We start from the raw sequence: 16,110 nt of genomic DNA, 5'->3' as shown, positions 1-16,110 counted from the left end.
AGGAACTAGGGTAAGGTTGCCAGAATTTTTTTCAGCACGTATATGGGCCGGAAAAATCCGGGCTGTTTTATCTAAAAACCGAGCAGTATCCGGACAAATTTTGTTAAAATCCAGGAATTACTTAACACAAATCAAGAAAAAAAAAGTGAAACAATTTTTTTTCATCAGCAGTTTTTTAAATTTTATTTTAGAATTACAAAAAGCCTCTCATAATTATTTTTATAAAATCTGCTAAATAAAAATTTTACCAAAAAAATTGTTTTTATATGAAATATCCGGGCAAACCCGGATAAAACTGGGCAACCCAGGATCAGTAGGGATTCAATATCAGGGTCCACAATACTGGATCAGGAATTGAAACCGGAAATATTATCCAGGATTCTTGATTTAGATCCTCGATACAGTATTCGTAATCAGTATCAACCATGCAAAAAGCACTGGAGATTCAGGATCAAGGTTCAGCATTCAAGTCAAAATCGGGATCATGATTCAAGATCCAAATATTAGACCAGGATCAGAGGCCAGGATGCGAACCCAGATCAGAATTCGGAATCAGGATTCCAGCCACAGAATCAGAATCAGGATCTTGGATTCGGGATCGGGATAAGAATCAAGGGTCAGGATTGGAATGAAATCCTATAACCTATATAACCTATACCTAATCCTATAAGAAAGTTCACAATTTTCTTTCGGTCTCGTGAAAAAAAGATATTTTTCTTGCTCGGAAGATGTTTTGACATCTTGTCACGAATTTGTTCCATGAAATATAACGTTTTAAAGAAGCTTTTCTGAAAATTGTGGCATTTTTTAAGTTTAAGTTTAAGTTTATTATTCAAAATTACGGTAGCCTCAAAGTTACATATAACTGTTGTATAAGGTCAAGGATAGTTATGCAAAAAAAAAAGTTAGCACTAAATGTTGCATTTTTAACACGAAAAAAAATCCTAGCAATTATAAAAAATCACATCCAAAATCACTTAACTATATGACTCTCAATGGATTTCAACATTTTTTTCAATCATCATCAATATTTAGTCAATCATTCAACAATGCATGATTTCTCAGCTATTGATTGTTAAAATAGTCAACAGCTTGACTACACAGCAAAAAATTTCTAAAAGTATACGCAATCTAAAATACGAGTGATCTAATTTTTCACCAGTGTAATTCAAAACTGATGTAATTTTACACTCTTTTTGATCTATTTTTAAATCGTTGGTATAAACTTAATTTTGTATAATGTATGTTTACACGCCCTGATCTAAAAATACATCTCAATATAAAATTACATCGAAAACAATGTAAAACACGACAGATTCATTGTTTTCCTTTTTTTCGCGGCATAAATTGTTCTGTTTTTATCCGAGATGGTGGTTTATCGTGCGAAAAGAAAAAAATTCGCTTCCGCAGTTAATTTTGTATTAAAACCGAACCAAATTCTTTCAGAATTGAATTAAAAAATGGTAGGTTATAGTTAGACGAAATGAAAAAAATGGAACTTCAAATTCTCTTTCGATTGCAGGAATTGCAGTTTTATAAATGGATCAAAAGCCGAATCAATGTTGAAGGTTTCTAATGTTTAGGGGATTCCGATTACTATGCTGTTCCGGAAGGATTCAAGAAGGCTGCCTAACGCTGATCGGCAAAACGCCCTGCTGGGGATCATCGGACACAACCACAATTCCCAGCTGCCAGTGATGGTGGGTGTTTTTTGAGTTTGCAGTGTATCGGAAGTATATGTAAAATAAAATGACACATGTGGCGTATTTATTCATAAACAACACCCAAAATCTGATTATTTAAAAAAAGATTTGTAATATTAACGGTAATATGTTTTGAAATTTACATCATTGTGTATTTTTACAGGACGGTTTATGTCAGCCGTTTTCGTGCATTGTTTTCGATCTAAATTTACACGCCTCAAAAATTACATTGTTGAGAAAAATACACCGTGGTAGAATTTTATATCAAAATCGATGTTCCGTTTTCGTGCATCGTTTTCGATCTAAATTTACACGATTTTTTCTTGCTGTGTAGGAAAGTGGAATGAATCTTTGCTTTTGAGCTTCATTTGACCCAATATTTATAGTTGATTTGACGCGTATTTTCAACCATATTTACATGTTTTTCCCTATCTTGTTTGCTGTTACCTTGCCATATACTTTGTATTATGATGAGTAAATAAAAGTGCCTGATAGATAGATAACTTCAACTTGTTTTAATTTTAATTGTGTATTTTTATGTTGGGAAAGTCCGCTTTTCAATAGACTTTAGAACGGTAAAGTGCGGAAATGTCTGTTAATGGTAGGTCGGACTTTGTTTAACACCAGCTGGAGTCAACATTTTATCATCTTTCCTGTTATCAACATTTTTTTTTTCCGGGATTTTCATCCCTTAGGATGATTCATCCCTCTGTTATCAACAGCAAACTGCATAACCGTCTATCGTAGCTGATCATTTGAGCGGTAAAACAAACACAGTAATGCAATTTTGGCGCCGTTCCTTATGTTCAAACATGTTCTCACAGATGTCATCAAATAGAAAGAACCAAAAAAAAAACAAATTTACTCACGTTTTGCACTCGGAACTGCTCGGCGCCGTCAGCTCCAGCATCTGCGACACGTTGGTGTTGATCAGGAAGAAGGTGTTCTTGTCGACGGCACTTTGCCGCACCAGGATCAGGTTGATCTTGGTGATCGGGTTGAAGCGGCCCTCGGTGATCTTGCTCTCGTTGCCACCGAGCCCGGGACTAGAGTGGTACTTTAGTAGGTACTTTTCGTCCTGTTGTTGTTTTTGATGGGGAAAGGGAAAAACGGAAATTATACAGACAGTTCTTCAGACTCGAGTTTAACTGGGCATCATACCTGTTTCTGTAACAGAACCATCATGTCTTCGAAAAGCAATCCGTGCAGTTGGACTCCCGGATTCTTTTTCATCGTCAGCGGTCCATCGTGGATTAGTTTACGTACAGTTAAGTCTATATTCTGTAATTTAAAGAAAAAATCACATGATTAGATAAATCTGATAAGTGATTGAAATACTCAGAATTTACCCTAAATTCACTAGGAGCGTCCTTGTCTAAACCACTCTTGTCTAATTTGCGTTGAATGGTCATTAACCTGAAAAAAAATTGGGACAAATTAGTATCTTGACCGTGGTTCAAAGCTAAGGCCCTGATCATACTTATGGGCATCCTCTTCCGCCCGGACCGCCTGATTGACGTGGTCCAGTATCCGCTTGGAGTATTCGTGGGCCTTCTTGATGGCCTGCGCTTCCGTTTCGTTGTCCGGCTGCACCCGAACGGTGATGTTGTATAAACTGTCGAACAGCAGCGGATACTTGGTCAGTCGCTGGAGCGCGGTTGGTAGCAGATCCTTCAGTTGCAACCTCCGACAAGCCTTGTGGGATTCGGCTTTGATAAGCAACCTTTGCAGATTTTCGTCCTTTTTTCGGCGCTCCTTCAGAGCCTCCAGGGCGATCTGTTGCCGGGCGCAAAAGTACGCCGCATGTTCCAGCAAATCCTCACCGGATTGACCATCGAACTAAAACCAGAAAAAGGAATTATTAAACATTGTGTGAAATTCGCCAGAGCATATTCCGTATTTACCATCAGGGTCAACAGATCACCGATTTCCCGGACAATATTGCAGTGTTCCGTTCGTCGCTGCTTGAGATTGCTCTCGAAGGTTTGGTGTAGCTCTTGGAGTTTGCGCAGGGAAGGGGGAAACAGAAGCTGCAGCAGCTCGTTCGGTAGGGCACCGGACTCCTGGAGCGGTCGCATGAAGATTCCTTCCAGCAGCCGCAGGGTTCGAACGTGGTTCCGTTCGGTTTGGTAAATTTCTGGAAGAAAAAATATAGAAATTTTGAAATTAATTTTAATCCTACCAATACCTAAAAATCAAATATTTAAAAAAAATGATGTCCTACGAAAAACAATCAGTAAATTTTCATTTCACAAACAAAAATTATGCCAAATTATAACTATAAAATTTATTGAAAAATTTACAAAAACGATAGGAAAAAATCACTCTAGGGGTCACTTATATTTAAAGTGAAAATTATTTTCAGTGTAGCAATTTTCCCTCAACAAAACGGATCCTTGCTCGATTGACGGAACCTCACTATTCACACACGGAAAATATTAAAAAGGTTAAATTTACCGAGATAAAAAGGTGAACGAAGGTGAAGTCAAAAATGTAACTTTTACCTCTTTGAGGTGAAACTGAATGCCATTTCAGGGCTTTACCAGTTTCTGCACTAAAGCAGCAGTTAACTTCGCCAAACCAGCACAGAGCTAATATGATGCACAGAATCAAGGTCTATAGCTGACGTTAGAGCCTTTTTTCTAGATGAAACGAAAAAAGGTTCAATTTACCTTTTTGCTAGGTGAAAGGAAAAAAAAAGAACAAAAATTACCTCGAAAGATGGGTGGAAAAATTTCCCCTGCTTCTTGGTAAATTTTACCACACAGTCAAATAAGTGTGTCGGACCAATAATCTTCACAGTCACAGCTTCACACCTCATAAAATTCTAAGCTCCTTCTCATGTTAGCAAAAAATGAAGCTCAAAATCATTGCTATGAATTTAAAACTAATTTTAAAACTTTGATATTCTAGTATTATTTTGATGTATTTTTCTGGATAGTGAACCGGAAATAGCGTGTGTGTTACTCTGAAGTTCATTTTTCATTTGGAATATTGGTCGAAGATTTTTATTTCGAAATTTAAATTTAATTTTGAATCAAAATTATGATTTGTGGTTTTGATGTCTGGCGCTTTTGGAATTCTACTTTCGCTCTTGAATTTCGAGCTTTTATCCAAGATTTTTAACTTTATTTAACCTGGAAAAAAACATGAATTTTTAACCTTTTGTTTTGAAAAGTAAGAAGTTTGCAACAGAGAATGTATGAATAAAGTGAAAAAATGTGAAATTAGACAAAATGCATCTAAGATATTTTCAAAGCAAAACGTATTGCAGTCTTCAACAAATTTGTTGATAAAATAAATTTTTCAATATTCAAATCTTAAAACTCTCTTTTGTGATGTCAGAAATAGACTTTCTTTTGTTGAATTTTCTAAAAATTGTAGAATTTAATTTTTTTATAAAGCATTGTATCTCTGAAGGAAGAAAACTTTGGCAAAATTTCTATCCTTTATTGAATAAAGATTTAAAATCAGTTTTTTGTTTTGTATGTTGGTTTATTAGTTTATCAGCTATCAGCTTTCTATTTTTTGTATTCTCTTATTGTATTTTTTGCATGTCGGGGAATCTAAGGTAGATAGGTCGATAGGTGGAAAGATCAAAGAAATACATAGAAGGAATAGAATAATTGAGTTTTGGGGGCGTTAGAAAGACTCAGGGGCGTTGAGATTTTGGCGTTACACATCCAAAATTGAAGAAATCGCAAAATATTTGTTATTTGAGTTTTTGAAAAATTTCCAAAGAAAAGAGGTTCACATCATCATTAAAAATTGTTTATCAATTCAATTGTTGCCATACAATTTAAAACATAGATATGAAACTTATTCTCGACTTGATTTTCAACGACTTCAGAATGAAATCTTATGGAGAAGCATAACAGTTAATATCCAAGAATACTGAATACATTTCGTGGTATTTAGGAATGCAGTGTTCTTAATAAGCAAACAAAATAAATTATCAGTGCCAACATTTACACTAAAATTCATATCTCGATCTACATCAAAACTATGATTTTTTGATAATCTTGTCAACACTTTTTCGATTCAATTATAACGATGATGATAGGTATTTTAGTTCATTTTTTTTCTTCAATTTTGAGAACCGAATCTGCTAAACTCCATTCCTTCTATTATTCCAAAATTTTATTTTCTTCTCGCCTTGAGTGAGCCTGAGTTCTAAGAGCTTGACTTTGTACTTGGCATGTTGATCTAAAGTTTGAGTCTTAATTTGCAATTCAACCAGAAATTTGAATTTTTAATTTGAAGTTCTAATACTAATTTTGAAAATTATTCTAAGGCTTGACTTTGCATTTCATATTCGCTTTTTTATTGTGATAGTATCTTAATGTGATTCTTAGCTCATACATTTCTACGATCTGTATTTTTTTTTAAATTTTCAATCAGTAAAAAACTGATTACCAGCAAAATGTTAAATAGAATCACACAAACATTTTGTATCTCGTTCTACCTTTTGGGCATTGGGAGAAAATGACCCATAAATAATTTTCCCGGTTTTTTATTTGAAATTCGCTGTTTTTTTCCCAGTTTTCCCGGTCCCATTTTCAATTCCCGGTTTTTTCGGTTTCTCCGGTTTTCCCGGTTCGCTGGCCACCCTGGATTTAATACCTTTGCAACAATTTCTTCTTCTATACAAATTTCCAAACAAGGAGACGATGATTACAAGACGACTGTTGTTTCAATTATATCAGCTAGTTTTATCAATCATCAAAATGTAATTGATTTCTAGACATTCAAATATAAATATGAATATAAAATACGACTGTTGTTCCAATTATATCAGCTAGTATTATCAATCATCAAAACGGGGATATTTGTATATTTATTTAAATTTCATCTGACTGTGGTGTCTTAATGAATAATAAAACAGAAACAACAAAAATTAAAAATATTACAACAATGATGATCTTTTCAGTTTTCCTGTAAATTTTCCGGAGGACTCGCCAAATTCGAACAAACTTTCGGAAGCAGTAAACGTTCTTATCATTGAATCTATTGGCTGGTAGAAGGCGAACGTAGTACGTCGAAATTTCGGTTGTATGAGAGAGTTATTTCGTAGTGTCCTTTGACTTGCGCGAATGTCCAGCGATGACAGCAGCTCAGGGCAATCAATTTCACCATTCAAAATTTTCACTACAAACGTAGCCTGTTGTAAACTTCGACGACGAAATAGTGTTTCTAGTTGCAATAGTTGACAGCGATCAGGATACGGTGTCATTTCTTGAGGTTCTCTCCATTGTAAACGTCTAAGTGCTCGATGAACAAATTTTTTCTGAACACGTTCCATTCTTAGATTCCACGAAACTTGATAAGGCAACCAAACCAAAACTGAACTTTCCAGAATAGGCCTTACAAGCGAACAATACAGTGCTTTCAAACAGTGAGGATCGTTAAAATCTTTCGACATCTTGAAAATAAATCCCAATTGTCGGTTAGCCTTTGCTATGACCGTATCACGATGTAAGTTAAAAGTTAATTTAGAATCCAATAAAACTCCTAAGTCCTTCACACAATCACTGCGCTGTAAAACTATTCCGTCGATTGAATACTGGAATATTTCAGGTCTCAATATTCGATGGAACGACACAACAGTACATTTGGGAACACTCAGTGTCATTCTATTTCGGGTATTTCGGGTATGATTTTAAGGCATTCAAATATAAATATAATAGATTGAACTACAAACTGATGATTGACCTTATCCAGTCAACTGTCAATATAATAGATTCAACTATAATGGTATTATTCATTCTACTATAGATATGATACATCCAAATACAACTGTATAATTGAATTTAGACATTCAACTATAAATATAATAACTATTAATATAATAGATTCAACTACAAACTGCTGATTGACCTTATGCAATTTGGCAACATAGTTCACTAGCATGGACTGGCCATACGGAGAATAAGACCTTATGCCATTATCTATCAATATATAAATAGATTCAATAGATAGATTCAACTATGAAAGTATAACTGATTCAACTATAGACATGATAGGTTCAAATACAAATATATAATTGATTTTAGGCATTCGACTATAAATATAATAGACTACAGACTGCTGATTGATCTTACGTAACCAACTATCGATATAATAGATTCAACTATAAAAGTATAACTGATTCAACCATAGGTATGATAGGTTCAAATACAATTGTATAATTGATTTAAAGCATTAAACTATAAATATAATAGATAAAACTTTTGATTTTATTGTATACATGTTTAAATTTACAGTGTATCTAAAGCGTTTTACAATGAAAATATTTGGTTTAACTGGCATCAATGTTTAAATTTATCTCTTGCCGCCATTTTTTTAAAACTATTAAATTGCAGATTCGGATTCGGGTGGTAATATTAAACATTAAAATGTATTTTCAAAATCATCCAAATTATCGTAATTGCAGGAAGCATGCGGGAATCAGACGGAAGAAATACTGAATCTCGCGGCTTCAGTATTTCTTCCGTCTGATTCCCGCATGCTCCCTGAAATTACGATTACGATTACAGTTTACGAATGATTTACTCGGAACAAAATTCAAATTATCGTGGCTACCATCGCGTTCGGTATGGGCATTGATAAGCCGGACGTGCGGCTGATCATCCACTATGGTTGCTTCAAGGATTTGAAAAGCGGGCCGAGATTGCCAACCTTCTTGTTGTGGTATGTTATGGAGGTTTAAGTTTGTTAAAACATGAAAATGGAAAACTAATTTGAAAAAAAAACAATGTTCCTAACTCTTCTGCTAGCTTTCATTTTGGAACCTAAATTGAAGTTTCTGAGCCATCTGAAATAGTAAAAACCTATAAAATTTCTGAAATTACAGTTTTCCTTGTTGTATATACCTATGAATTAAATTGGATAAAATTATCTTTTAATGCTATAATACACAATAATTGAATCCACCATAAATGTAATTAAATTATCTTTTTGTTGTATAATTGAATTAACTATATAAATAATTGAATCAAACATACAATTATAGTTGAATCTATCATATTTATGGTAGAATGAAGCAATTCAATTATACATATGTAGTAAAATCTATGATATTTAAAGTTGAGTGCCCCAAATTAATCATATGCATTGTTGAACACACAAAAACAATCCGATAATATATTGTATGTATAGTTGAAAATTCGATATTTAAAGTAGGTCGAGAATCAATCAGAAATATGATTGAACATAAGTGGATTTTTGTTTAAATATCTACTTTAAATTTTCCTCCACGTTGTGACCGAAAATGCACCGAAAAGACTTATGAGAGCAAAAAGTCAATTTTTACGGCGGTCTAGTCTGCTGCGTTTGCGAGTTTTTCACTTTTTTTTGGTATTTCATAAAAGATACAGAATACGAATTTCAAAAACTGGTTGTAAATTATATATCACTGTGTTCTTCGGAATTTCCAGTTAAAGCTGATAATTTGAACTTAATTTTAACTTAATTTTTTTAACTTTGAATTTAATTTTTTTATTGAAATTTATACTCAAATCAAAACTTAAAAATAAAGGTCAGTATTGTATAAAATCTTGAAATCTCAAGTAATTTAACGATTTGAAGTTTGTTAACAATTTAGTTCAGTAGCTATTGAGATATGAGACGATAGATAAGGCGATTTGTGAAAGTGTAACAAATTTTTTGGTGCGATGGTGCCCCCAGGAAAGGCACTCGTCATAAGGGTGCCGTAGAATGTTTCAATTCTATGACAAAACTACCAATTTACTAGAACGCTTTTGTAATTCGACTGTAATAAACATGGAATATCATCTCCAAGTCGCTTGACGAAGGAGTTAAGGACACGTGAACGAAGTTAAACATTTATAACGATTCACTAAACTCAGGGTAAAATTAAGTTTTCCAGGTCAGCAAGTTAAAGTTAAGCTGTAAAATTTTAACAGTGTTGCCAGAAAAAAAATCACGATTTTCAATTGAAATGTTTACTTTTTTCGTTAAACTTCGTTTAAGAGATCATTTTAAAGGGTTGGAAGTAGTAAAAATTTGGCTTTGTGAAACCATCATTTAGCTAAAGGCCACCCTCGTGACCACCCCAAAAGTCTACCGGGTAGGATAAGCTTTTCGTTATACAGTCATAAAACTTACCATTGATAACCTCCTGGCGCTTCTTCTCGGCATCGCTCAGCGTGGCCAGTATCTCGGCCGGTATGTTGGAGCTCCAGTCCGCTTCCGGTTCCAGGTTGCCCTCGTCCTCGCTGTCCACCCATTCGCGGGCGGTAGGAAAGTAGGAAGGCGGCAGCAGCCCGGTTCCGAAGCTCGAATTGGGACCACCACCGGCACCCGTCGTGGACCAGCTACTGTTGGACAGGATCGAGCTGTTGGCGGCGGCGGCAAAGGAAGCGTTGCTGTTGGCGGCCCCCGTCGTCGTTCCGGTGGCCATACTGCCGGGTATTCCCGAACCAGCCAGGGATCCCGTCATGGTTGCTGCCGCCGGGGGCATTCCACCGACCGCCTCCAGCGAGGCGGACCGGCTGTCCAGGGCCAATGGAAGACTAGATGTGGAACTGCTCGAATAGTTGCTGTTAATCAACGCTGCGGCTTCATTCTGTTCGTCACTGGTAAGAGGGAAAAACAGAAAGAAATGTTTTAAAAAAGGTTACAAATTTAGTAGTTATCAAGCCTGATGTACCCCTCATTTTCACAACTCATTGCCTTCTGGCGAATCTTGAACCGGTAGCGTTTGTCTTTGGGCAGTAGTTCTTCGGAATGGTCACTGCACTTTACCACAGTTGTCCGGCGATTCAGCAGTTCCCGAACCATTTACCTAAACAGTCACAGTTCGGTCACGTTCAGTTCATTTCAGGGCCCGGGAATAGGACACTAGGCAACAACCCCACAAATTAGCGCTTTGAGTTATTTATCGATGGTGATTTGTGGAATGATTTAGAGCACTTTTATTATGGTGTGGTCCTTCTTTCTTTATTAAGCACGAGATTTGGGGCAGATGGTTGAAAAAAAAATCCTCCCGTTCAGCATCCCCCAATTAAAAATTATCCAAACGAGTGGTGCAAAACGAGTATCCCCGTTGCAAAAATAACCCTAAATGGGGCGCCTGGATATTATAACGAGCGGCGAGTGTCGCCCCCATTTCCAAGAAATAGGTCAACGGGATTTTATTGGATTTTGCAAAGCAGTGTAACAACATTGTCGCCGGAAACAAAAAAAAGTCAAACCATATGGCTGGAGTTGGCCACTGTTTACCTTAGAATTGTCGCCAGGTAGACCTTGTTAGTTCTACAAATCCAGCTGCCAGCACGACCCCGATGAAGGCGATACGAAAAGTTGATGGACAATTTCGTCAAGCGATGATGGTCATCGATGGGAGATCGATTTTTGGCCGGTGGTGGTGCCGGAAAATGTAAGCAGAGCAAATGTTTTGTTTTCATTTTGGTTCGATGGCCAAAAAAATATTTTGCTACTCCTTAGAAACAAGTATTCATTACTTCCTGATCAGAGAAGATTCGTCACTGCCGTGGTACAACATATCGATAAAAAATCTAATGAACATTACACAACTTAGAATTATAGAGAACAATCACAACAAATTAATCTAACGATGAGAACTATGAAATGTGTCAGATGATCAACACAAGGTCAACTGTCAACGAACTTCCACACATGGTGGAAATACGTGGAGATCGAAACGAAAACAATAGCGATGCTCTCACTCGAGAAGACTCGGGAGAGTTGAAGATGAAGATCAAACAATCATTGATCGTGCATCCTGGATCAAGTGCACTGAAAAAAAAAATTCACGTAAAGGCTACGTGAATAAGCGCTTAAATGTTTACCACTTGAACTCCAAAGGCCCATATTTACACTACTCCTGAAAAGGAGCGTGTAAAATCGTGTATTTCGTCAATAACTCAAAAACACGACTACATAGATTTTGCAACATGGTGGAATCGATGAGGATTGGTTGAAAGATGAAAATCAAACTGGTCTTCTTGTTTAAAACCTCATAGAACTGTTTTTATTCTGATTCCCCCGCCATGATGAAAATTCCGCGATGAATCAAGTTGGATTTCCATTTTTATACCATTCCCCATCGATTCCACCATGTTACAAACACTAGTTGTAACGCGTTTTTGAGTTATTAACAAAATACGATTTTTCACGTTCATTTTACGGGAAGTGTAATTCAGGCTTAACAGAAGACAAAGTCTTGAGTCCCACATAAATTCAATGTAAAACATAAAATAAATTTTTATACAAGGATATAATTCAAAATGTTATCAGGGGTTTATCGTAATTTCTGAAGGAGGGCTACCATGCAGAATTAAGAAAAATATTACAGGACTCAAAAAATTATAAACATTTTTTTAATTCAAAATTGATACGTATTGACATGATGAAGCTATTTATTCAATTATTATTAAAAAAAATTTTATGAAATAAAACGATTTATATTATTGAAAGCCAAGGTCATGCGAACGGAGGGAGGGGGGGGTCTAAGGGTTTAACCCTTCCCCCCGCCCCTTGAAAAATTTCTTCAAGAAAAATTTTCAGTCCTACAAATAAATTTGCCGTAGTAATGTGAATTGACTTGATCCCGAAAGGTGTTGAACAATAAATGTTCATAAACATGGCAGAAAACTACCTTTTCTCCGGCGGAATTTAGTCCTAAATCACCCAAGGTTAAAGACATTTTATTTTAAGACAACACAGGATAAATAATACAATTTCATAATTTTCCACATTTTCCGAGGTGTAAAGAACTTAAGAGCTTATTTTCATTAAGCAGGGTGCCCTGAAATATGCTATTGTTTTTTTTTCTATCTGCTTTTGTTTTTTGAAATAACGTTTAAAAATGCGTAAAAAGTGTCACTTTTTGGAAAAAAAAACATTAGAATACTACAAAAAATTTAAAAATAAAGGTTTTCAATTAATTATCAATTTTTCCATAGCCTGCAAGATATTTTGCCTTCTGAACAAAAAATTTAGAAAAGTTTTCCATTTACTTTCTCCATTTTGTGAAACAAGGGACTTTCAACGATTTTTTTAACGTAAATTAGTAATCTTCAGTAATTACGAGAAATACTTGTAATCATATCTTTAAGAATAAAAAAAAAACTATAGAATTTAACTTTTTAAGATCGTTCATCATGATTCACAGATTTTTCCTTAATTGAAATAAGAATAATAAACAAATTCGTCATTTTGACTTTGAACTTCTATAACATTTTACTCTGATGGTATTGAACTTTTGCAAAGAGATTGTTGAAATCTAAAGTTAACATGTCTGAATACGCATTTAATTCAAATTTGTTAGAGTGATTATTGAAACATAATGTTAGCATGTCTGAAGTTTTTGAAAAGTTCTATCAATGAGATCAAAAGTTACGCGATGTACAAAATTTCAGGCATGAACCTATAAATGCGATTTCGAAAGAATTTTGGACGATTCATGAGAACAGTATCTTTTCCATCCACAAATCAGTCAAATAATGTCTGAAAGAAGCGATGAAGAAAAGAAAAAAACTAAATAAATGATCCATTTGTGTTTTGAAATCAGAATCTCACAAAATCGTTTCAGGTTTTTGATTGAAACAGATTTACTGGTTGTTTACTGGTTGTTGAACATTTTAGAGAAATAGCATTTTTAGGTTCATGCCTGAAATATTTTACCTCGTATAACTTTTGATTCCATAGATAGAACTTTTCAAAAACTTTAGACAAGCTAACATTATGTTTCAACAATCACTCTGCCAAATTTGAATTAAATGCGTAGCGTAGTTTCTGAGATATTGCAGTTTGAATGCTAAGAGTCCAAAAAGTCCGATTTTCGTAGAATTACTCTATCTCTGGCCACCCAATCTGCAGAAAGCTCAAATTTCGTGATATGATAGGGTGATAGTTGATCTATCTTACGCAGAAAATTGGATAAAAAAAATACCATCAGAGTAAAAAGTTATGGAAGTTCAAAGTCAAAATTACAGAGCGCTAGGTTCTAATTTCTATACAATTATGAACGGTACTGTATATCGCATCAGAATGGTCACTCAATTACCAAATTATTTATAGGAAAAAAACATGCCCGGCTTGGGGATCGAACCCCGACCTTCGTGGTGAGAATCGAACACGCTAACACTTTTGTGCCCTTTATGTGACTTAAGTCCATTACAACGTACATATAAATCACTTTTGCAACTTTCAAGTTCATTTATAAGTATATAAAGTTTACCCATGAGAATTGGGCAAAATAAGTCCCGTTTTGAACACTTTTGTGCCCATTATGTGACTTAAGTCCCTAACAACGTACATACACGCGAGAAAACTTGGCTTTTGACACAAAACAAAACTGATTTTGATTCAAAACATTAATTTTTTTGAACCAAACTCCAGTTCTATTCAAATAAAAAAAAAATGTTTTTTATTCAAAATTGATTCTTTGAACTAAATATTTTTGGACTTTGATTTTAAACAAATACTTTGATTCTAAATAAACGGTTCAATTGCTAATTTCTTTTGAAACAAAGTAAATTTTTTTTGGACCAAAGAAAAATGTTTTTCCTTGGATGTCAAGTCAAGTCCCTGGATGTCTCAACCGAGGAGGAAGCTGCACAAGATGACACCACTCCAAATCTAGCGGTCAGGTCGATTAAAATTAGGACCGGATGATTCGATCTTAGTGAACCATTTTGTGACCCAGTGTTTCATTTATTTCTAAATAAAAATAAATTAAAGATTTCAAATATAGTGAAAATATGTCTTCCAATTGGAATAATTGGAAAATGGTTCAATGAATAAATGCTTTTAAATCTACATCTGAGTTACATGGTGGCAAAAGAAAATAACATTGAATCAAATGAAACTGTTTTTTGAATCAAAGCATTAATATTTTGAATCAAAGATTTTTCAAAAGAAAAATTCTTTGAAACAAAGGGAAATGGATTTGAAAAAAAACCAAAAGCGAAGGAAATTTTTCTTTGTTTTTGCGGCACTTTCCTTTGAATTAAAAAATCTTTTCGCTGCATGTAACTTTCAAGTTCATTAATGAGTACATAAAGTTCACTCAAGAAAATTGGGCAGTTGATTCTCTTTGTCAGCAAGTATGTAATTTTCAAACCCTTCATTCAAGTAAGTATGTGACTTTTGTTTACTAGGGAATCTACCGAAATATCATATAGAGAAAGAGCAGAGAGATCAACAGTGAGCAAAGAACACATGCGAGATAGATATACACCAAAACGCTGTTTCCTTGAGCTTCAATAAAATTCTAAAAAAAAATCTATTAATAAGTTTTTGAAATGGTAAGAAGTTTTTATTAATTTTTTTACTTATCTCCATATTTTATAAATTTACCGAATTTTAGGCATAGTTTTCTGAAATATCCAAATAATTTGATCGCATTTTATAGTCAAACCATTTGATTTTTTTGAATTATTTTAAAAATTTTGTCTTTGTTTTTTTTAGTTCTGAGTTTTTGTCTTCTGAAAACATAATCATCCTTAAATGTTTATAAGAAAAACACGGTTTCTACCTTTTGTCCTTGTCGGGACCCAATATTTCAATTGACGAAGAAAACATATTCAGAGTTCAAAACATGATTTAATATTTTTTTTAATTTCAAGATATTACAGCGGAATTTTTCAATCAATCCTTCAATAAAAAATAAATAAAGGAAATAAATTAAGATGATTAAAAAGAAAAAAAATATTACCCTTTAGCTTTGCAATCTTTTATCATTGTAAATCTCTGATCTGATCTGAAATTTATTTTAGGATTTAATTTATTCTGAAATCTAATGTTATATTTGTGTATTCTATTTCTGTGTACTAATTTTTACGTCCGGCGCCGTAAATTCTGGTTTTATTTGAAATATGAATTCGCATCCTGTATCTGGTGTATCTGGTGTTTCAGAAATATTGATTAAAAACTCGTAAACTAGACTGCTTTAGATTTATTTTCAACCAAATTGGTAGTTCAGAATAAGGAACATGATTTTGAATTTTTTCAATGACTTTGCTGATTCATCGGTGCATTTTGCATTTTGAACCAAAATTGGTTCCATTTGCTTGATCAATTCTCAAGTCATGCAAAAAATTATAAAGGAGCCCCTTTCCTTACCAAATATCTATTTAAACCTTTTTTGATCTCAAATACCGTTTTATACCAAATTTGGTTCCATTTGCTCGAATTGTTCTCGAAATATAAAAAAAAATTGTATGGGAGCCCCACCTCTCTCTTCCTATCTTCCCAATGGAAGAAGGAAGGGGTTTCAAATAATCATAGAAATATTTCTCGTACTTCAATTGCTTTAATAGTTTTCGAATTGTTTCGAAAAGTTGTACAGTAGCCCCCTCTTTCTCCTTATCCTCCCACTGGAAGAAGAAAGGAATAAAAAAGATTCAGGGAAACATTT

The 16,110-nt window shown here is 34.4% G+C and overlaps 1 protein-coding gene across 3 annotated transcripts in view; it reads right to left on the bottom strand.

The window, feature by feature from the left end:
• Positions 1-16,110, bottom strand: part of LOC129748366 (rho guanine nucleotide exchange factor 11) — a 353,958-nt gene that overhangs the window by 75,286 nt on the left and 262,562 nt on the right. For all 3 annotated transcript variants that reach the window (XM_055742966.1, XM_055742968.1, XM_055742967.1), the window contains 6 exons: positions 9,831-10,300; positions 3,608-3,840; positions 3,184-3,542; positions 3,053-3,119; positions 2,865-2,984; positions 2,573-2,781 (listed from right to left, as the gene is read on the bottom strand). In XM_055742966.1, coding sequence (XP_055598941.1) covers positions 2,573-2,781; positions 2,865-2,984; positions 3,053-3,119; positions 3,184-3,542; positions 3,608-3,840; positions 9,831-10,300 — 1,458 coding nt within the window. The remainder of the gene's footprint in view (positions 1-2,572; positions 2,782-2,864; positions 2,985-3,052; positions 3,120-3,183; positions 3,543-3,607; positions 3,841-9,830; positions 10,301-16,110) is intronic.

The sequence above is a fragment of the Uranotaenia lowii genome, chromosome 2 (genome assembly GCF_029784155.1).
Source record: "Uranotaenia lowii strain MFRU-FL chromosome 2, ASM2978415v1, whole genome shotgun sequence".
Lineage (NCBI taxonomy): Eukaryota > Metazoa > Arthropoda > Insecta > Diptera > Culicidae > Uranotaenia > Uranotaenia lowii.
The sequence above is the reverse complement of the archived record's forward strand: the minus strand, read 5'-3'. Positions and strand labels throughout refer to the sequence as shown.